The following is a 20,797-nucleotide window of genomic DNA, read 5'->3' as shown; positions in this document are numbered from 1 at the left end:
ACCCTGAAAGCGAAAGGATGGTGTGATTAGATACCATCGGTAATCCGACGGAACCACGTCGAGATGGTCATAAAAGTATAAATAGCCATATGAGATGATGTGCTTGCCTCTCTCCCTCTTCTTCGACGAACAGATATAAACGAACTACTCCCTCAGCTCAGCTATCAAATCCAATTGTCATCATTTCTTCATCTACTCTAAGCAAAGCTATCAGATCTACTTCCAGGTCTCTCCCTTCACTTTCGTCTGCCCAACATTTGTCTATCCCAAGAAGACATTTCAGCCACACGCGAAGCACCTACAAGATGGTAGCTAATTCCAATGCATTCTTCGAGGCCGTCGAGGTAAGCACTCTCTCTCACCTTCAATCCGACTATGATCCTACTTCCAACCTCTATATGATCTCTTGACATATCATCGTCGTATATATATACCTTTTCAACTCGCCACTTATCTTATTCAATGTGCAAGTGCTAACTCCTAATACAGAACCGACGATCATACTACAACCTGACCAAAGAATCCCCCCTGTCCAACGACCAGCTCAAATCCCTCGTAGAGAAGGCAGTCAAATTCGCTCCTACAAGTTTCAACGGACAACAGTCCCGCGCGGTGCTGGTAACTGGCAAAAAGCACGAGGAAGTTTGGGATGCGGTTTTGAAAGCTTATATTGGGACTTTGGGGGGTAATAGTGAGTATCTCACCTTCCACCTAAATATACCTTCAACCTAATCCTACTCGCCATCTTCCTCAAGTGTACGATGCACGCATCTGAAAAAAAGAATAATGGGATCAATACTGATTACTCGAGCTTGTCTTTACAGAGGAACAAGAAGCCTTCTGGACCGATAAGATCAATACCCAATACAAAGCAGGGTACGGTACCGTCCTTTTCTTCGAGGATCAGGATGTCATCAATTCCTTTTCTGGCAAGATGCCATACCTCTCTCAGGTGAGTTGGTGTCTTTCACTGGCATCTTGGAATGTTACGTAGGGGGTCATTGACCTGTTCTTTGCACCGTGTTAGCACTTCCCCATCTGGTCGGAGAACTCGGCAGGTATCTTACAATACATCGTTTGGACCGCATTAGAAGCTGAGGGCTATGGAGCTTCACTTCAAGTGAGCTTTCTTCCTCTTCCCTCTTTCCTTCCAGTCGTGTATCAGGTAAGATCGCAGGGGCTGATGATCATTGTTATCGATCACAGCACTTTGGCGGCTTCGTCCCCCAAGTCCAAACTGATCTAACCAACCTCCTCGAAGTATCCGCCCAATGGAAGGTGAGCTCGCTTCGTCCCCCGTCTCGTTCTCCCTTCTCTTCATCCTGGTGCAACTTTTGGTCATCTCAACTAGGTAAGATCATAGCTGATCTCTGCTATTTGTCCCTCACAATAGAGCACCGCCCTCCTTCCCTTCGGTAAACCCTCTGGACCCCCCGGGCAACCTGGTAAACCAGCCAAGGAATTCGAACCTCTCGAGAAGAGGACCAAATTCTTCCTTGACTAACTTGACGCACGAGAAGGAGAATCAACGATCAGAAGGGTCTGGAATATACTGAGATAGATAGTTATTCGGATATATATAGGTAGAACCATAGATGGTAGATATGGATGAAGTGAATTTTTACAGCTCCACTCGTCAATGGCATTCGATTCTCTGGCTACTCAAGTTTGCTCTTGCTCAATTTCATTGGCATTCGGAATCTTGTTCAGTTCACACACCAAAGAGAAAACACAGCAGTTTTCTCTCAAGTCGATACAGTTAGATAATTGCAGACTGATTATCTTAATCTTATTGAAACCACCAAGCACGCATAGGGAGTGGAACACCACTATTACGATACGCATCCATTAGGAGATTCAACGCAAATGCATTCATCGCCAAAAACGCTAAGTTGCGATGAGATCAGAAGGAGAATATCCATCTCATTCTTCTGACTACAGTATCTTCCTAACATTATAATCTAGATGACACCAGCTTCTTTCATCTTGCTGACAAGCTCATCAACCGATTCGACCTGCAGTAGTAATAGACGACATCAGCTATACACAGAACATGGAGCTCGTGGAAAGCTGATCGTCACTTACCTTGCCTCCACCTTGTCTCTTGGGTGGCTCAGATACGGAGATGGTCTCGAATCGTGGGGTCTGGGAGTAGTGAACACATCAGCATTGACACCGACTCCATAAACTTCCGGGATCACCGAAAGTATGGTTTTTTGTGATTCATAGCTGGTTGATGGATTCATGAAGGAACGACAAAACTCACAAAGTCAAGACCTAAATCTTCAGGTTTGAAAGTCTCGATCTTCTTCTTCTTGGCTTTCATGATGTTTGGCTAGGACAATACATTGAGGGTAAGTTGAAGGACGAGTGGAGAGCATCACCGGGCGCAGCAACTTACCAGAGATGCATATCGAGGTTCTGATGGCAAGGAGGGATATCAGCCATATGTCTCCCGCTTCTTTGAAATATCCAGGCAGATTAAACTGAAGAGACAGACTACCCACCATTCAACCTCAAATCAGTCGTAACGATCATAGGCAACTTCGCCTCAATCTTCTCCAACCCACCATCAATCTCCCTCGTAACATTCACTTTCCCCCCCTCCTCAACCTCCAACTTGCTCGCGAAACTGCCCTGAGACCAACCCAGCAAACCAGCCAACATCCCCCCCGTGGAACCACTATCATCGTCGATAGCCTGTTTACCCATGATGACCAGATCGAACTTCTTATCGTCGATAATTTTCTTCAGGGCATTGGCGACTGATATGGGTTCGACGACGGCATTCTCAGGAGTGGTGATGTGGATACCTGTGTCTGCGCCCATTGCGAGGGCCGTTCGGATGGTGTCGACAGCTTTGGCTGGGCCGATCGAGATGGCTGTGATGTTGTCGACTTTGGTGAATTTTTTCTCACGGAGTCGGATCGCTTCCTCGACGGCTGGTTGGGTGGGTGGGCAGGGTTGGATTAGCTATTCATCTTTATATTCATTCCCCACAAGGGACTTTTCGTAGAGAGATACATTTCACGGTGAGCACTGCGTTTGAGGTAACTCACCAATCTCATCGAAGGGGTTCTGTCAATTCGATACGTCAGCTATTAGCCCTTAGAGGAGAGGAATGAAGCTAACCACCCACCATGGAATGCTTCACATTGGTATCTACCCCTTTACCATCAGAAGCTACTCTGATCTTACTACATCACATCGATTCATTCATGTTAGCAAGTGACCTCCTTCCATTATCGGCCGATTCGGAGCAAACTTGAACTCACACGGCATAATCGATCGACCTCTTGACAGGTACGAGGATGTTGACTAGTCTCGGTACGGTGGGTCTCATCTTGATCTATGAGGTATAAGGGTATGTATATATATTATCGAGATGTAAGAGATAAGATGGAAGATGAAAGTGGGTAGAGTGGATGTGATTCTGAATTGGTTTTGCTGTTCCGTCCTGATATTCGGCTCATCCAAACTCGTACTTACCGAACAAATCACCTGACAACCACTTAGGGTCTTACGTAATATGCTTACACGCGTCATGTCGTCAGCAACGGAGACAACGGTGGTAGTGATAGTGAGGAATGAAAGCACGATAACAAAGAGACAGTAGACAAAACATCAACAAACCATCTACATATCTGTCCAACTTGTCTTACTTTGTCATCTACCCATCATCGAGAGTAATTTAGCTATATAGCCAGAAATTGTAATATCCAAGCTAGCTATCCATACGGTACTCAATACAGATACTATCTGATAAGAATGACACGAACAGCCCATCACCCTCACCCGACACCTTCCTTCCCTGTATACTGCTTGGACTGGGCAGACGACGATACCTTGATACTAGGTGGAGGAGGGGGAGCAAGTAGGAGTGGTATACAGAATAAGCTGGTAAGCTTACTTCTCACTTCATACAAGGCTTGATGATTCGCTAAATGGTAATATAGAAAGTATGCAAAGTCACTCCAGACGGTAGATCGGTAAAATACCTATCAGAATACACACTATCAAACGAAGAGGATGCACCTATGACTTTGGCCGTGAATAGGGATGTAAGTGATTCTTAGAGCTCAGTCACCAGTCATGGTGCGACTCCCCTTCATAGCTGATATTTCACGGTGTGATTGATGTAGTCCAAGCAGTTGATAACGGGTGTCAACGGTTCCTCATCAATCGTGAAAGAAGGCAAAAATGAACATTGTAGAGTATACTCTTACTCGGACGAGAAGTGAGCTGTGGCCATCCTGAACTATCGCCTGTGTCGGAGTAGATAACCAATGTTTCCAATGTTGTCAGGGTCGATTTCGTAAAAGGTCAAAAGACGATACAAGCTGAATGGTCGGATGATTATCCATATCAGGTGGGCTGTCTTGCTCGACTTGGCATCTTGTTCGGGTAACGAGTGTGCTGACAGGGTGTAACGAATATCGATCTATAGAAACTCACGACACTCTCGCCATCGTCGAAGATACTAGCAATAGGAACGACAGACGACAGGGTCACTCTATTACACTATCCATCTCTGGACATCGCATTGCCATCATTTCAAACTGATTCGGAGCTGGCTGATTTAGACTGGGGAGGGGAGGATGGCGAATGGGTGGGTATCGTTTCTTATCTGATATTCACGATCAATTTTTCTTGCTGTTCAAGCTGACTAGGTGGATTTTGATTCGATAGTTGATAGCAACTACGACAAAGGCAATACTGCTCTACCATGTCAAGTCTGCAGAATCAGAAAAGGAGAATGTACAAATCAAATTGGAGTTGAAGCAGACAATTTACACACCAAGTCTTGATATAAATCCAGTCGCCTTCCGATCCGCCAAGTGAGTGTTCCACTTTCCAAAGCCCCAGTCCCAACTCTTGCAAACCCACAAAGTCACCGTAATAAGAATCTCAAGCTGACCAGACCAAACTATCCGTTCACTCCTCGAAGATTCTCTCGAAATCCCTCAACACCACTGACGATCCACGCCGTTCTTAACGCCACGAAGTCTTCCAAACGAGGTGCACCGAGAAAATCATTCGTAGTGACTTTCGGTCTCGTCTCGGAACCCTCCAAAGCGCCTTTGACGAAAGAGGAGGTTCAAACTTCCAAGGAGAAGGAGGATAGTTTGGGTAAATGGGATGTGGTCGCTAGGAGGGAGGTTGGTGGGAAACCCGTCACGGTCTTTGATGTTAGGTGAGTTGAGTTGAGTGTTCTCTCAAAGTCTTGTATCCGTCATAGGCATGATCAGTTTATCTCGGGGCTGCGCTGATTGATGTTTGATGTAGCAATGATGGTAAATTAATTGCATATGGATGTTCGGATCTTTCGATCGGTATATTAGATTCCAAGACATTAGCTGTGAGTTAAAATCCTCCCTTCATCTGTTGTCTACACGATACGATTCAGTTCAGTCATGGAGCTTGAGCTGATCAACCTGACAATTTCTTCTTCTCAACACAGCCCCTCTTGAAAATCCTTCACGCCCATTCATTCCCACCCACAGCACTCAAATTCAACTCATCAGCTTCACTATTGGTATCAGCAAGTGCAGATAACACCATCCGAGTGATTGTCGTACCGCCCTCTTTCGGTGGAGGTGAATTGCTTTACTTCTGCATTACTTCTGCTTTACTATTCTGAAGATCTGACAGCTGATTGTTTGTTTTTCGCAGTATCAATGACGGTTATAGCGTTTTTGTTGGCTATATTGATATTGATTGTCGCTTTGGCTTTGAGGCGATAGGATCCATTATACTATCCTCAATGGTTGGGAGCATTGGAATAGCCCCAGATATAGATTGACCGTCGGTATCAAATTTGAATTTTTAATGTGTATGTAGTAATACAGATACACGGTCACCTCTTGATTTGTCTCGCACGAAATGAGATGCAACATTTAGATATCACACCGAAATAGTATGCACAATAAGAATACATCTCACATTTATATATCTACATCACTCGTATATCGAGTTGAACATGAATGCAATGCTATGTAACAGGTAATGAGGTGATGACGATGAATACGTGTGTCAAGGATGTGTACACAAGACACAATATTGAAATGTCGGATTTCATTGTTGATAAAAAAAAAGAAAAGAAAAGAATATTTAATGTTTTTAGGTTTTTCCTGTTTTCCGTGTATGTACAACCCTTCCCTCACCTTCCTTTGCATATACCAACCACCCTCCCATCCCCAAGACCAATCCAGATACCTAATCTACATCTCACCACCCACCATACATATCCTCCTCCCCCGGACCAGCACCAGCGCTGACCACCCTCCTCCTCTCCTCCATCTCCCTCCTACTCGCTTCCCACGGATCGTACCTCACAGCCCTCCCTCCCATACTCCTATTGGAGGTAGAGGGGGGAGTGACGGTCGACCATTCACTCTCAAACATCGGTTGAAGCGGTGCCTGAGGTGGTGCTTTTGATCTGGTATCTCGATCGTTAGATCTCGACGAAGCAGAATTTGAAGATCTACTATCGTTCCTTCTGTACACTTCTCTCTGGGATGGTGTCAGATAAGTCTCCTTCCGCTTATTACAGCTCCTCTCGCCTCTTTTACTTCTCGATGATCTTGCTGTACCGCCCCCCTCGACGTGGGAGCGCGGTTTAGGTCTATTCCCATTAGACGTGGCTCCAAAATCCAATGAGAAGGTCTGGCGTTTCTGCGAATGGGTGATCTCGTATACTTCCTGCGAAGCTGCCCAGGGATCGTCCGTTTCCTCCAGAACTAGACTCTCGTCGAGAGAGCTTGAGCTCGGGCTGTCCCCTGATAAGGTGAGGGGTGGGGTGGCTTCGATTGATAATGGTGCTGATGCTGAGGCAAGTGAAGTGGACTTGTTCTTGGGTGAGATGGTCAGGGCGAAAGAGGGTATATGACATTCGATCCCACCTATAACTTTCGGTTGATCATCTTGCGTATCCTCATCCTCATCATCCATCTCAGGAGGTGGGTACTCGCCGAGTCTTGATGCCGAAGCGAGCGCTGCTCTAGCGTACGGCGTCAGATTGATCTGAGATGGAACAGGTTGAATTATCGGTCTCGGTGAGATCGTTGTTAGCGAAGTCAGAACTTTGGCGATTGGGGCCCTAGCGGTATGCCCGGGTGGATCCTCTGCGACTGCCTGATGAGAAGTGTGGTTTGTGGTAACGACGTCGTTGGAGATGATAGTCTCCTGCGGCGGAGGAGCATCGTCTATGACGATAGCTTCGTTCGTACTTGTGCTGCCTTCGGCTGGTGGGGTGTCGTCCAGAGTGACTGCTTCACTTTGAGTTGATTGTTCTTCGGGGCCTGGGTTCAGCGGGATCCATTTGGCGAGTTCCATGACTTCAGCAGGTCCAAAGTCTCCGACCTCTCCCTGTTGAGCCGCCGAAGCAATGACATCGGACACCTGTAGAACATCGGTCTTGCCGGGTTCCTCTGAGTTGGCAACGTTCTCTCTCAACTCTTCTACGTTTTTCTTCTCGTCCAAGACCACACTTATAGCTTTATCTTCTTCACTCGAAATCGAAGTCGAGTCAGGTTCAGGCGTAAGTCTAGCTTGCGGTGTCCACCCTTCTTCTTTCAGTGATTCAGACTTCTTCTCGTCGAATGTGAAGCTGGGCATACCCCAGACCGTCAAGGGCATTTCGGCAATAGCGATATCACTCGTAGAAGCGGAAGCGGAAGCTGATACCGAGGGCGAGCGGGAGGGTGAGTGAGAGGGTGAGATCCTAGCTGTTGCGCCGAGAGGTGGGAAGTCTGGCTTCGTAAATCCTACCACCGTGTACTAAAGGTGTGGCTTTGTGCTAACAAATATCACAACACGTCAGCTTCAGCTCAACTGCATTTCCTACAACTATGGGGAAAGTCCAGCTTACCGCTTCAAGTTCGCCGGGATTTCCGAATACCATATTACACTCTGTACATTCGTAGTAGCTCTGAATAGTGTGAGTGGGGAAAGTTTGGACGTATTGACTTGGGTAGTATGGTTGAGGTGTGAAGGGAGCCAGACCCGGATGTAATTGCTGTGCTGGATTAGGCAGAGGATTGCCATTGATGATTCCGAGCATAGTGTTCATGCGGTGAGGGTCGATCGATTGAGCTTTGTGGATCGATTTGTAGTGCTAGTCGCCAAAGAAAATGAGTGATGTAACTCACAAGTCGAGCAGTATAGTCGGCAAACGCTCACCATCTGAGCCTCTGAGGCATGCCTGAAACTGGTCAAGCATTCTGGGCAGAATATAGACCAAGGGTGGAGATTGGCTTTGTGCTGTGTTGTAGGGTCGAAGTAACGTCAGCTCAATCTACCAGCTCCACTGGAATTTCAGAAGCTAACTTACCATTTCCAATGCTGTGATATTTGAGAGTTCTTCTGAACATACTTCGCAAATGACACTGGGTCCGCCAATCTATACGAAATCGAATGTAAGCTAGTTGCTATCATTTATCGGTCACCTTCTAGCCCACCTGTGGAGTCGTCGGTCGTATACTCTGAGTGATCTGTTTTCTATTCGAAGGCATGTTGGTCATCGTAGCTGAATGACGAGCGACTTGGTGCTATAGGCAACAAGGATGATATATATGATCAGCTTCGAAAGAGGCCATCTCATCAGTCGATGTACTGCAATATCACTCACCTGCTGGATGGCGACTGAATCGACAAATGATTTCTGACAAGGTGCACACCAATATTCATCTTTTCGTTTCCTGCCGGTCGTGAGGAGGTATGGTGATTTTCGCTGAGGAGATCACCATACATTGAAATCAGTCCTGGTCAAAGTCAAGATGACCGAATGTCAAGTAGGATGGAAGAATAGAAGAGAAAGATAAAAAGAAAGGAAGATCAATTTTATTTAGGTTGGGTAGTACGTATAGCATCTAAGTGAAATATAAAATCACTTACATCCGGAGCCGAGCGATCCAAATGAGGTGGTCTAGGTCGATTCGAATATGAACAAAGATAATCTCTCGAATTGACATTGACAGCAAGAGATCTTTCTGATGTAGATGACTAGAGATCGAGTCAGACTCATGCATGTCATATCATATCATATCAAATCATCGAGTCAATCAATGAAGGGTTATGAGGTGAAACGGGGTGACTCCTGAAAATAAATCATCAACCAACTCACCGACTGCCCATCATCACCACCTACGAACACCGGTTCTTCCCCTTCCCCTTGCTCGACTCCAACATCGTCCGTCCCTTGTCCATTCTCTTCAATCCCATCAATCCCACCCCCCTGACCTTTTCCCTCAGGATAACCCGCCGATAAATGATATTTGCTCCCACAAGAACAATCGCACTCACACCTGGCCCTCTCATCACCTACCAAGGGAGCTTCGATGAGTATCAAAAGCAATAGAAGGGTGATTTCCAGGATCATCTTGACGGTTGGGTTGGGTTGGGCTGGGTTCGAATTGGGAGGTTGTTGATGATACCAACAATCCCCCATATATCAACGAGGTATTGATCAGATCTATCAACCAACCGAGGTTTGACGGTTCACAAGAAACCCAATATTGGGATAGGGATATACCACTGGGTACAGGGTGAGATCATCAGAGCATTGATGCAGGTCTTTCGCTCGAGGTGTCCTAATGGATATGAGGGGTAGGGTGATGTTGGGGTGAGATGATACTCTGAGTACTCGTATCCAAGTTGAATGATGGAATGAATTGAAGTGATCAGTGCAGGTGCAGGTGGACTGAACTTCGAATTAGTGCATTTCCAAAAAGTCAAAACACGCGCTTCGCATGGTCAAAGCGTAAGTTGAACGGATCATAACCGGCGGTATTTGGCGGTACAGTACATTAGCTATCTTTATAGGACGACCAGAAATTGAATGCACGCGAGTATCCAGTGCTTCAAAAATGTCAGAGTGCAGCACTATATGTTCACAGAGGGACGTCGATGCATGATCATGATGATGATGGATATATACAAGATACGTTATTATCGTTCGTATCGTTGAGAACCGCTTGATGACGGTCATTGCGTTGACTTCTTTACGCATAAGCCTATCTTTATACTGTTGACGTGCTGGGTATATCGTGGTTGTGGTTGAATTCGATTTTGATGTATGACAACAAAAGCAACAGGAGAGAAAGAGAAAAGAGAAAGCCTGGGACCGGATAGGAGAGAAATGACGAGGAAAAACAAAAGAGAAAGATACTCCGCCAAACGCATGATGAGTTCATCAATTCTAGAACGTTTGACCAACTTTCAATAAAAGCTCGGATAATCCCTGATCTGATTCCATATCAGGTGTATCATCCTGTCTGATATTCCCCAGAACATCCCTTATCTGTCCTGGACCTTGGCGGAATATCCCATCATTCGATAGAGTCTGACCGATATATTCCACCAAATCATCCTCTAAACAAGCTATCAGCTCCCCTTCCTCCGATGCTCTTCGGTACTTACCAGTTGGTACAATCCCTTTATCCAGATGCAGATCTGAACATGTTCTATCTGCACACTTCCCACCTCCCATCTCAGCTTGACAAGCTACCATCGATGGGTTGCGCTGCAATAGACGAGTCAGTATGATTGAATTCAGCAATTGTCGATCAATCTGGCCAGATGCCCCCTCAGTACCGATCACACTGGATGAAGGTTGAGTTGATGCGGTATCGAGTTGAATAAACGGTAGAAGCGACGCGTCAAGGGAAGCGTAGTTCAGTTGGGGATATCGATTGAGGAGAGGCTGATAATTGGTGAAACTCTACAAGGGAAGTCTTAGTAGATATCACATCGCCTTCGGTCGCCCTTCAACGCACGGAAGTTGAAGATTGGCTAGGTACATCGAAGGTTGGCCTGTTATCGCTTGTCTGAATAATCGAGGGGGACACAGAGCGAGGGCGTTGCTAAAGAAGGGATCACATCAGTGGGATTCAAGTTTTATGATACTTGATCACCCGTTGCCCGTGTTGATTCGTACCTTGTCGTCGACAGCTTCGACCGCAGTTTGGCCAATCTCTGCGAAAGGTAAGCGATATCTCTATGAGGAAGGAAACTCACTGTTGACAATTTGCTCCTGGGTGATCCCTGCTTAGTAAGGGTTAGTAAGGAATGTGAAAATCAAGATGTATGGACTACCAACCCTTGATAGGTTCAGGTACAGCTATCACAGGAGATGGTCAGTCGGTATGTTGGATCAAACAAAGCAAGAGGCATACTAGGTATCGGGTCAACGTCCATAGCTTCGACTTCTGCTTCAGCCTGAACCAGCTCCTTGGTCAATTGGCGTACATCAGCGGGCACAGGAGCTATCAAACCGAATAAGTTGTTTAGCAAGGATCTTCGGTCCCTCGAGATGGTTCAACTCACATATACTTCCGTTCTCTCCTTCGATCGGCTGCAAGGCGTTCCGAACTATCTGTTGCGCGGTATCCTCACTTGGAGTCTTCTCCATGGGCGTTCCGCCAGTACTACTATCTTCGGATTTCTTCTTCCTAGCAGCCATTCGAGCTGCGATCTGCTCTCGCAACTTCCTAATACTAGCTTCTTTCTCCTCTAACATCCTCTGCCTTTCAATGATATCGACATCGTTGTTGGGAATGAAAACGGGTGTAGGAGTGTTCTCCTCATCAGAGGAGTCCGAGTCGGAATCATCAAGATGCAGTACAAGTCTCTGAGCGCGTTGGACCGCTCCGAATGGTTTACGTTTAGCTGGAGGTAAGGTTCGCGAGGGGAGTGAAGTGGCTTTGTTCTCGTTCAGATCTTCAGCGTGCATTCGCTTGATACCTCTAGGCGGTCGAATAGGTAATGATGCTGATCCAATGAAAGGTGGAAGTGTCGGTTCGGGAGGGGTAGTGATGATGGGAGGTATGATTTCTCCTTCTTCAGGTTCATCGAGATCCATTCGTTCTTCTTCGTCTTCTCCGTTCGTTTCCTCCACGTCAATCGATTTATCTTCGTCAGCCGCAGCGGCAGCAGCTTCGAGTACTTCCTTCTCAATACTTGCCATCTGCTCCTCTATCGACTTTTGGAAGTCAGCGGCAGCTTGATCGTCCGCCATAGGTGTTGATCCGGCCGAGAGTTCGACATCCACACTTGATTGCACTACCGTCGTTATCGGCTTTGGACCAGCAGCTCGACGTCGTTTCATACTTTCCATTGCTTTTCGTCGACTTTCTAGCAGAGTATTCTGTAAGATCTGCTCGGCAGTGAGGGGAGGTGGAGCAGGTGGTGGAGGTGCAGTAGGTTCAGGACGTGGTTCTGATTGGACCATAGCCTTGACAATCGGAGGTGGCGAGAAGGGCGGTGTAAGGGGTATAGTATCGAGAACAGAATAGGGATTGGCTGTACCTAGTCGAGTGGCCAATGGGGGTGGCTTTGGTGGAGCAGGAGGATGAGATTCTTTGACTGGTTCATCGTAGTTGAGCAGTATGTCTGATCCTGCCGATAAATTGCTATCCCTCTCTTTACGTTTTGATCTACCTGAAGGCTGGATGGGCACAGCAGGGTAAGAGAAAGCTTGCGAAGAGGGTCTCGAGGGTTGACCAGGTTTATAGCTCTCAATCCTCACCGGTTGCGCCAGCTTCGCCGTCAATCTTGAAGCGAGGCCGTTCTGAGGTGCAGTCATCCTCGGGACGGGATCGTACAGATTCGAATCATCCGAATCATCACTTTTCACTCTTTTCAATCCCGGTATTCCACCTCGATGAACAGTCACTACCTCAATTTCGGGACTAGGAGATTTGTTTACTGGTTCAGGAGGAGGCAGGGAAGGAGCCTCGCTTTCCGCTCGAGGTGGTTCTCTCGTTTCTAACCATAGTGCTTTACGTTTCCTGGTACCTTCTACTATTTCCTTGCACACTTTCATGACGTATTCGGGGGAGGCACCACGTTGGACTAGAGTATCTGGTGAAACTCCTTCTGAGATCAAGTTGCGGATAATATCGATATATTGCTCCACTTCTTCAGGTGACATGTCTATGAGATGGCACACGGTTGAGTTACTTTATCGTTGCTAGGAAAGCATGTGAAGAAAAACTCACTAGCAGCGGCTGGGGCAACTGTCTCATTCAGTTCCAACGATACTTCCGCTTCATCCTCTCTTTCTTTTTCCTTACCTTTCCCTTTCTCCTCCGCCGGTGGAGATGGAAGCTTTGGGTATGAAGGTATAGTCGAGGATGATGAAGGAGATTGAGCATATGGGTGGCCATATTGAGGTTGATGATACTGTTGGTTTTGCTTTCGTTGAGCGTTCATTTGAGCTTTGACTCGTCTTTCCTGCTTTTTTCTCTGAGTCTTGGTAAGAGGACGTCCATTGTTGGACGCGAGCATGGTAAAAGGTGCAGGTGGGAACTGTGGTGTTTGAAGATGGACAGGGACAGGGGGATGAGGATTATGAGAGGGTGTCGCTCTGACCGCAGCGGGGCTTGGAGGATGATAGATTGGTACTGGTGTTGACGATACCTGTGCAGTCGGTTTCGCTACAGGGTCGACCTCGATAACATCATCATCACTAATCTCCCCTTCTTCCTTCTCCTCTATCACTATAGGCTTTGACTTTGTACCTTCACGCGGTGATACAGCAGGTCTGGTGTCAATTGCAGGAGTAGAGGAAGGAAGAGAGCTTGCACCTGCGTTAGAGGTTGAATTGGTCAAAGCATTGAGAGAGGATTGATTCAAGTTGGCAGCTGAGGTTGGGATATTTGATCGGGGAACAGTCTCAGGGACTGAGTAACTCTGTTGCGGATCTTGAACGGCATTTGCGGAGGATGTCGAGGAAGGAAAGGGAACTGTCGAGGGAGATTGGTCGGATGTATTGACAGGGACTTGTGCGGGGTTGGCACTCATCGTTGACGAGGCTGACCCCATGTAGGAGTGACTGTGATTTTGAGGACGATTGCGAGTGATGCACTTTGAGAGGGAACTGTCGGTAGCTATGGCGAGCTTGATTTATTTTGAGTTGATTGAAAGAGCTACTTGGAAAAAGCGGCTATAGTGATATTTGAGATGAGACGTGGTAGATTCACAGCGTTGTCGATGGGCAGCGGGAGGAGTCAGTCATATGTTGTGCCATATGACGGTGCAATAAACAACGTTATGGATGTTGATGATCTTATGAAGGGGAGGGGAGGTAAGATGAGAAAGGAGTGGGGAAGAATAGACATGGTCATTGCGCTTGTATCGTTGAATGTTGATTTTCAATGGGACCGAGCAACGGGATCAAATATCACCAGCACTTTGAGTTCACTGTGGCACCATATCCCATCCTTTATCCTACATGAAACGATAGTTGCACAGCTCGGTTGGGTCGAGTCCGCAACTGGAAAGGTTACAGCGGGAATTCAATAGCTCCAATGTGATCTCATATGACTGATAGTGAGTGGAATGTGCGCAATATGAGATATGCTGTGAGAAACTGTAACCCTCCCGCCCATCCCTCCCTTACCTACCTGATTCTACTCAATATGTGTAACTTATGTGAGACGATCGACAGCACCTTACATTCCTGTTGAGCATGTAGACTAGCCAGCACATTGCCTGCCGGAACTCAAAGAAGAATTTTTATGCCCGATGTTATCGGCGAAGGTACAAGCGAGGGTCGGTGAGAAGCTTTGTAAGGTTGAGAAGGACCATAGCGGATCCATAGCGGAGTTGAAGTTACATTGATTCTGTGTCAAAGTACGACGAGTGGCGGGAAGGATGTATATATAAAACCTCAAGTTTGGTCATGAAGGGTCAAAGTGGTTCGCATTCGTCCCTCAACAAAGTACAGCCATCTACGATACTGATACAACATGGTATTCACCAATAATAATTCCACTGAAGCAGTCGCCTACCAACAACCACTACCCAACGGTATTTCTCACAACAAAACAAAACCCAAAGTCATCACTAGCCGTAATGGCCATGACCAAGAAGATGCTCGGGAGAATGAAGAGATCCTGAACCTATATCAACCCGAAACCATCCCTCAGACGCTACATGCTAACACCCCTCCAAAGCTATACGACATAAATTTCGTCTTTCCATTCCACATCCTCGAGACGGATCATGTCAGATTGGAGCCATTCGTGGTGAGTATCGAGTATCTCTGAACAATGTAGTATGCATTATTGATCATTCGATCTTTCCACTAAGCCATCGAAGCATCTCTCTGGGTTCTTGAAGCTCCCCGCAGAATCATGGACGCATTTTGGCGAATTAGGGCCATACACTCAACAGACCGCTTTGGAAGATATCGAAAGTTTCCGTATTGATCCTAGATGTCTTTTGTTGGCTGTTATTGATAAACAGGTTGAGAAGTTGGGTAGGGATGGTTTTGCAGGTGTATATGGGTTGATTGAGATGAATGATGAGTTTATGGTGAGTCGAGCTACTTCTACTGTACATCGATGAGCTGTCTTTCAGAGGGCAATCTACAGTACATTATGGACCATCAGAGCTCCTTGCTATTCGGAAAGTAAGTCAAGGTTTATGTATAATGACGTTAAAACCCGCGCAGCACGCAATATTCGGCCTCATCAACATCCTCCCCATCTACCACTGCACGCACATAAACACTCACGCAATGTCTCTAATCCTCCGATACCTTTTCGAGGACCTCTCCCTAATTCGAGTCCAATACGATGCCGTCACACACAACACTCCCTCCATCAATTCTGCTAAGAAATTTGGATTTAGGGAAGAAGGGATTTGCAGGAATTTCAACGGATTGGTACCGCTTCATAAGAAGGTGGGTGATCCCAAGGAACGGAAGAGTAGGTCTCAGGATATGTGGGTGGCTAGTATGACGGATTGGGATTGGTTTAATGGAGTTAAGGGGGAGATGGAGGGGAAGGTGAGGAGGACTGTGGTTGATACCACCCTTTTGATGAGCGATATGGCAGAAAAGGCCGATGGTCATGGTCATTCTAAACATCATTAATCTAGACTGCGAACATGGCTTGTCTGGATACGAGGAGATCTATAGGTCAGTGGAATCAGATTGTCTCGTTCATACATGTATCTACAGACTTTATCAGTATGCATGTCAGCGTTCATTCCCTGGGTTCTGCTAGTCGTATCTTTATTGAAAGGTCTGCATGCTCGCTGGATGTATTGTTCGTTATATTCGTCCTCATTTGATGATTTTGAGAATGAAAGTCGATGCCACTTGCTCCGTCCGAAACACCTTCTCACCCACCCGGTGCTGTACATGCCCCCACACATCCTACATAGCCCACACCTTGGCCGCCCCATCCCTACCACCCGAGACCAAATACTTATCAATAAACCTCATCTTCTCAACCGGCTTGATATGTCCGTTAGTAACCAACCTCGAATGCTGGTGAGTCGTCCTATTATAATTCTCCAACCCGTTCTCTCCCGTACAAGCTATGACCTTCCTACTATCGAACTGCAAGGCCGTAACGGGGTATTCGTATCGGTGCACTTCGGAGGCTTGACCCATCCTTAGATCCCATATCTACATCGGCACACAGTATCAGCTACGTCACACTTCTCATGCCACTCAGCTGATAGACTGGACTTACTCGTATAGTCTTATCTAAAGCTCCTGTGATGATGTTCATTTCGTCGAATTGGAGACACGTCACTGGCGCGGTGTGTCCCACAAGTGTCCGATGTGCTTGACCCGTTCTCACTATATCACATTCCACTAATCAGCACCGTACACTTGGATCCGATCCACTCAACGAGTCAACTCACTATCCCACATCCTCACTCCACCATCACCACTCCCACTTGCCAACGCGTAACCCCAAAATTGCACCCCGCCTACGAAATCCTGATACATCTCCCATGACCCATCGGCATACGGTGGAGTAGGCACAGCAAACTGGTTCCCAGCTACAGCGCTGAGTAGACTTGCGCCAGACATTCCAACAAGGGATGCACCAGGTGAAGGCAAGATATCATCGTAATGTATCGATCCGAATGAAGTTGATGATCGATGTCGAAGTTTGGGTGCCGGGGCGGGAGTAGGTGCAGGTGCAGGAGGAGGGTTGGATATGGCCCAGAGAATGTCCATCGTCAATACGCATTGTCCGGTAGCTACGTCCCATTGTCTGATAGTTTTATCCGACGATCCAGTGACAAGACAGCCATCTTCGTAGTACAGCGCAGTAACGCTCTTACTATGTCCCTCGAGCGTTCTGACGCATGGACTAGAGATATCAACCTGAGTAGCCTGAGTGATATTGCTCGGTCCCTCGTCCCAATCGAATTCATCTTTCTCTTTGACCAAATCATCGTCCTCGTCATCCTGTTGCTTCTGATTCTGATTGGCGATTCTTTCCAAAGGATCCTGCCTGGCCAGTTCTTCAAGTTGCGATTGTAATCTCTCTTCGTAATCTTCTACCATCCTCAGATCCCATAATCTAATAGCTCCGTCAGATCCGCCAGTAAGGCATAGGGTATCTTCAACTTGTAATGCCTTGACTGTTCCTGTATGTCCTCTTAGTTGACCGATCTCTTCCCCATCACATAGATCCCACACTTTGACTATATCATCTTGTCCAGCAGTGACCAACATTCCATACGGCTCGTTAAAGTCTAATGCAGTGATAGGCGCAGTATGTCCATTGAGCGTCTATAGATTTCTGTCAGTTTCGTCTCTCTTACAGCTGAATGTTGGCAGCAACTGAATAACCCACCATAAAAGCAACACCAGAGGGTAACTCGTCATGCTCGGAAGGTAAGAACGCAGGACCTTTCCTCCTTCTCGAGCTTTTCTTGGTTACAGCCGCAGAAGCAGAAGGTGGTAAAGCTCGTGTCCCAGCAGCAGACTTGATAGCAGGAGAAGCCATCAATTCCTGTACACCTTCCAATTCATCGTCTAATTCTAGATCTTCTTCTTGTAGATGTAGAAGGGAGGTCTCAAGTCGCCGACGAATATCTTCCAAAGCGTCAATCTTGGCTGAGACTTCCATTATCTCAGCGTGTATCAGAGACTAGAGACAGAGTTGCAACAACGCCAATATCAGCCTCACTCTCATCAGTCAAGATCCTCAGTGATCATGCCCACGACTATATCAAAAGCTTAAAAAAGAAGATGGAACGTCAACTCACCTGCCTCACATGCAAATTCTCTTTATCCTGCTGTATCTCATCCGCCTGCTGTACCAGATCCTCCAAATGCAATTTCCCCTCCAAATGTCTCCCCTCACTAACTCTCCTAGATTCTCTCTGTCTCTTCCTTCTCTTGGCTTTCCTACCTATATCCAACTCCCCCTCCTCGGCTTCTTCATGATTAGTCAATAGTCCTCTAGCTCTATCCCCCAATTTCTTCAGACCAAGCTTCTCATTCCCCAAATCCTGATCTATTATCCCTCCTCTAATCAGTCTTCTACGCTGTTTTGCCAGTTCCGATGAAGGTATGGTAGCTTTGAACCCCTTGATCAGACTTGGTTGATCTCCCTCTTCCCCCTCTGGGGTTGATAGGGATAAGGCTGATAGTTGATCTACTGCCTCAATGATGGCTAGTGATTGTGAGGTCTGCTTAACACCGACATTACTGATTCCATAAGGTAATGCAGTGGGTAAGCGCATCAATGAGCTGGGTCTGGTGGGGGGTTTACCAAGTGATCGAGATGGTCCGTATGTACTGGCCGCATTGAGGAAACGAGGTTGCATCAATGATGGGGCGACTGCACGAAGAGCACAAATGACGTGTCAGTGATTCTTCTCGGGGTAGATCCGGTGAAAGGGGAGAGGTGATGCTCACGATCAGAGAGGATCCTAGTACTTTCCGAACGACGATGTTCAGATTGGAACTGCCCCATTAAGACTTCCTTTGCGATTGAAAGGGTACCGTTGATAGATGACATGTAAGGCGAGGAGATTGGATCGAGGGCCTGTCGGAGGGGTTTGTCGTTACCATCGTGAGAAGGCATGGTGCGGATGCACCTTTGCGTGTTTCAACAGTCAAGTAAGGATACGGATGTGATGTACGATATGAGTCTGAGGCTGCTGTGAGGTTTACGATTGTGAATAAGTTACAGGTGTCGAGAAGAAGATGGAAGACGGAGATGAGATTGGTTGTGGTAGTGTGAGTATAAGTGTGATCAATGACCTCAGCGGCGAATGAGTGGTTGTAACCGGAGAATTTCACTTTCACTCTCATCCTCAAATTTCGAGAAAGACCTCTTTTGTGCAACTATCTATTCGTCTTCTGCTCAACAAGAGTTCATATCTTGCATACAGGTCATTGTTCCCAGAGGCAGCAGCAGACCACTCAACGCCCACTCTCTATAGACTTTCCTAGTTGAATTCATAAGAGTGGACACCCAAAACATGGCCCTAGTAACGATATCCGGCTTCCCCTGTTCAGGCAAGACGATCCGAGCGAACCAGCTGAAAGAGTACTTCGAATCTCGAATATCCGCTACGGACTACGATGGACCAGAGTTGAGCGTGGTAATAGTGGATGATGATATCTCGCATGTACCCAGATCAAGCTATGATAGTGAGTATGAGCATGCCAGCTCTGGCTGTTTTTGCTGAATGGAGGCTGATGGAATGTGTTGTATCGGTTGTAGCCAGTGCATTGGAGAAACCTGCTCGAGCGAGTTTGTTCTCCAACGTCAGTCGATCATTAGGTTCAGATACGATAACGATAGTGGACTCGGCGAACTACATAAAAGGGTACAGGTATCAGATGTACTGTGCTGCCAGAGAGGCTAGAGTGAGGGTAGCTACGGTGAGTCAAGACATATCTCTCACTACCGCCAACAGCGAGTAGACTACTTATAATCCATCCGCTCGCAGATACACGTAGTAGCTCCTCCAGATAAATGTAGTGAATGGCATGAAAACAGGGGTGAATGTTCTTATAAACCAGCTACGTATGTCAATGTAATCCCTCTTCCCCTTAGATATGTCAGAACTGACTATAACATACGAATCATAGCTTCGATAACCTCATAATGAGATATGAAGAACCCTCCTCAATGGTCAGATGGGATTCACCATTATTTACAATACCGTGGGACGAGCAACCCCCCTTTGAGGATATATGGAATGCGATCTTGAAAGGCGATAAGAAACCACCCCCCGCGGCCGTCGTGCAGGTAAGCGATAAATACACTATCATAAGTATCAACCCCATCACCATTCATTCTTGAGATCCGAGGAATCCATAACATCCCATATATCCAAATACAAATACAAATACAAATACTCAAGTACAAAGCTGACTTCTATGATGACCTAGCGGAACAAACCCCCTCCCAACACTCTACAAACACTAACCAAAACCACCCAATTCATCGTCACCTCCCTCCTCTCCCACATATCCTCTCTTCCCGGAACATCAACTTTTCCCATCCCCTCTCCCCCCGCTCCCCCCTCGACGAGCAAGGGACCGTTGGTGCTGCATCTCCCCTCGAGGAAATTAACGTTATCCGAGATGCAGAGGTTGAAGAGGCAGTTCGAGGGGGTGCAGGTGAAAGCTCAGCAGAGTGGAGGGTTGGCAGCGTCTGGTAATTGGACGGAAGAGGAGGTGGCGGTTGGGTTTGTCAGGTTCTTGGAGGAGATCTGGGATATTTGATCTTTCGAAAGGATATCATGTGTGGGTCATAGCAATCAGAAGGGCAGGGAACAATATCATAGATTCATCGAAGGTATCAGCACTGAGATCAATGGACGTTCAAGCCACCATAGCTCTATCGGAGATATGGTGTTGCATGGCTATGAGTGATGCATAATGACAAACAATATGTAGCAGTCCTGATTACCTGGGTATGTATGTCTTGCTGGGTATATTCCTACAACAATGCTTGGTTATAATGCTAGGTCTATGTTCTATGATGGTGAAGTACAGCTGCTTTACACCTTTTCCGTT

General features: G+C 46.7%; 8 protein-coding genes across 8 annotated transcripts; 4 read left to right on the top strand and 4 right to left on the bottom strand.

The window, feature by feature from the left end:
- Positions 1 to 305: 305 nt before the first annotated feature.
- I302_103732 (uncharacterized protein) lies at positions 306 to 1,504 on the top strand (the record flags this gene model as incomplete). Its single annotated transcript, XM_019189100.1, has 6 exons — positions 306 to 344; positions 490 to 691; positions 825 to 952; positions 1,028 to 1,120; positions 1,207 to 1,278; positions 1,394 to 1,504. 6 exons carry the CDS (start codon positions 306 to 308, stop codon positions 1,502 to 1,504), a joined length of 645 nt encoding a protein of 214 aa, XP_019048662.1.
- Positions 1,505 to 1,961: 457 nt separating this feature from the next.
- I302_103731 (uncharacterized protein) lies at positions 1,962 to 3,343 on the bottom strand (the record flags this gene model as incomplete). Its single annotated transcript, XM_019189099.1, has 8 exons — positions 1,962 to 2,015; positions 2,086 to 2,145; positions 2,267 to 2,335; positions 2,402 to 2,421; positions 2,508 to 2,942; positions 3,060 to 3,078; positions 3,140 to 3,197; positions 3,276 to 3,343. The coding sequence occupies 8 exons, from the start codon at positions 3,341 to 3,343 to the stop codon at positions 1,962 to 1,964; spliced, it is 783 nt and encodes a 260-aa protein (XP_019048661.1).
- Positions 3,344 to 3,768: 425 nt separating this feature from the next.
- Positions 3,769 to 5,744, top strand: I302_103730 (uncharacterized protein; the record flags this gene model as incomplete). Its single annotated transcript, XM_019189098.1, has 10 exons — positions 3,769 to 3,900; positions 3,957 to 4,061; positions 4,143 to 4,237; positions 4,306 to 4,369; positions 4,448 to 4,609; positions 4,690 to 4,838; positions 4,949 to 5,194; positions 5,287 to 5,359; positions 5,462 to 5,597; positions 5,674 to 5,744. The coding sequence occupies 10 exons, from the start codon at positions 3,769 to 3,771 to the stop codon at positions 5,742 to 5,744; spliced, it is 1,233 nt and encodes a 410-aa protein (XP_019048660.1).
- A 484-nt stretch (positions 5,745 to 6,228) lies between these two features.
- On the bottom strand, positions 6,229 to 9,379 carry I302_103729 (uncharacterized protein; the record flags this gene model as incomplete). Its single annotated transcript, XM_065869730.1, has 9 exons — positions 6,229 to 7,727; positions 7,771 to 7,798; positions 7,871 to 8,116; positions 8,182 to 8,262; positions 8,333 to 8,401; positions 8,460 to 8,549; positions 8,630 to 8,731; positions 8,896 to 9,003; positions 9,125 to 9,379. The coding sequence occupies 9 exons, from the start codon at positions 9,377 to 9,379 to the stop codon at positions 6,229 to 6,231; spliced, it is 2,478 nt and encodes an 825-aa protein (XP_065725802.1).
- Positions 9,380 to 10,198: 819 nt separating this feature from the next.
- I302_103728 (uncharacterized protein) lies at positions 10,199 to 13,803 on the bottom strand (the record flags this gene model as incomplete). Its single annotated transcript, XM_065869729.1, has 3 exons — positions 10,199 to 10,522; positions 10,937 to 10,974; positions 12,999 to 13,803. The coding sequence occupies 3 exons, from the start codon at positions 13,801 to 13,803 to the stop codon at positions 10,199 to 10,201; spliced, it is 1,167 nt and encodes a 388-aa protein (XP_065725801.1).
- A 947-nt stretch (positions 13,804 to 14,750) lies between these two features.
- I302_103727 (uncharacterized protein) lies at positions 14,751 to 15,880 on the top strand (the record flags this gene model as incomplete). The annotated part of the gene is made up of 3 exons (XM_019189095.1): positions 14,751 to 15,029; positions 15,094 to 15,318; positions 15,458 to 15,880. The coding sequence occupies 3 exons, from the start codon at positions 14,751 to 14,753 to the stop codon at positions 15,878 to 15,880; spliced, it is 927 nt and encodes a 308-aa protein (XP_019048657.1).
- A 285-nt stretch (positions 15,881 to 16,165) lies between these two features.
- I302_103726 (mitochondrial division protein 1) lies at positions 16,166 to 18,848 on the bottom strand (the record flags this gene model as incomplete). The annotated part of the gene is made up of 6 exons (XM_019189094.1): positions 16,166 to 16,420; positions 16,488 to 16,597; positions 16,663 to 17,545; positions 17,610 to 17,906; positions 18,025 to 18,602; positions 18,680 to 18,848. 6 exons carry the CDS (start codon positions 18,846 to 18,848, stop codon positions 16,166 to 16,168), a joined length of 2,292 nt encoding a protein of 763 aa, XP_019048656.1.
- A 400-nt stretch (positions 18,849 to 19,248) lies between these two features.
- I302_103725 (uncharacterized protein) lies at positions 19,249 to 20,503 on the top strand (the record flags this gene model as incomplete). The annotated part of the gene is made up of 5 exons (XM_019189093.1): positions 19,249 to 19,420; positions 19,494 to 19,654; positions 19,723 to 19,799; positions 19,865 to 20,024; positions 20,168 to 20,503. The coding sequence occupies 5 exons, from the start codon at positions 19,249 to 19,251 to the stop codon at positions 20,501 to 20,503; spliced, it is 906 nt and encodes a 301-aa protein (XP_019048655.1).
- Positions 20,504 to 20,797: the final 294 nt, after the last annotated feature.

The sequence above is a fragment of the Kwoniella bestiolae genome, chromosome 2 (genome assembly GCF_000512585.2).
Source record: "Kwoniella bestiolae CBS 10118 chromosome 2, complete sequence".
Taxonomy (NCBI): domain Eukaryota; kingdom Fungi; phylum Basidiomycota; class Tremellomycetes; order Tremellales; family Cryptococcaceae; genus Kwoniella; species Kwoniella bestiolae.
This window is presented reverse-complemented; position numbering and strand designations above follow the sequence as displayed.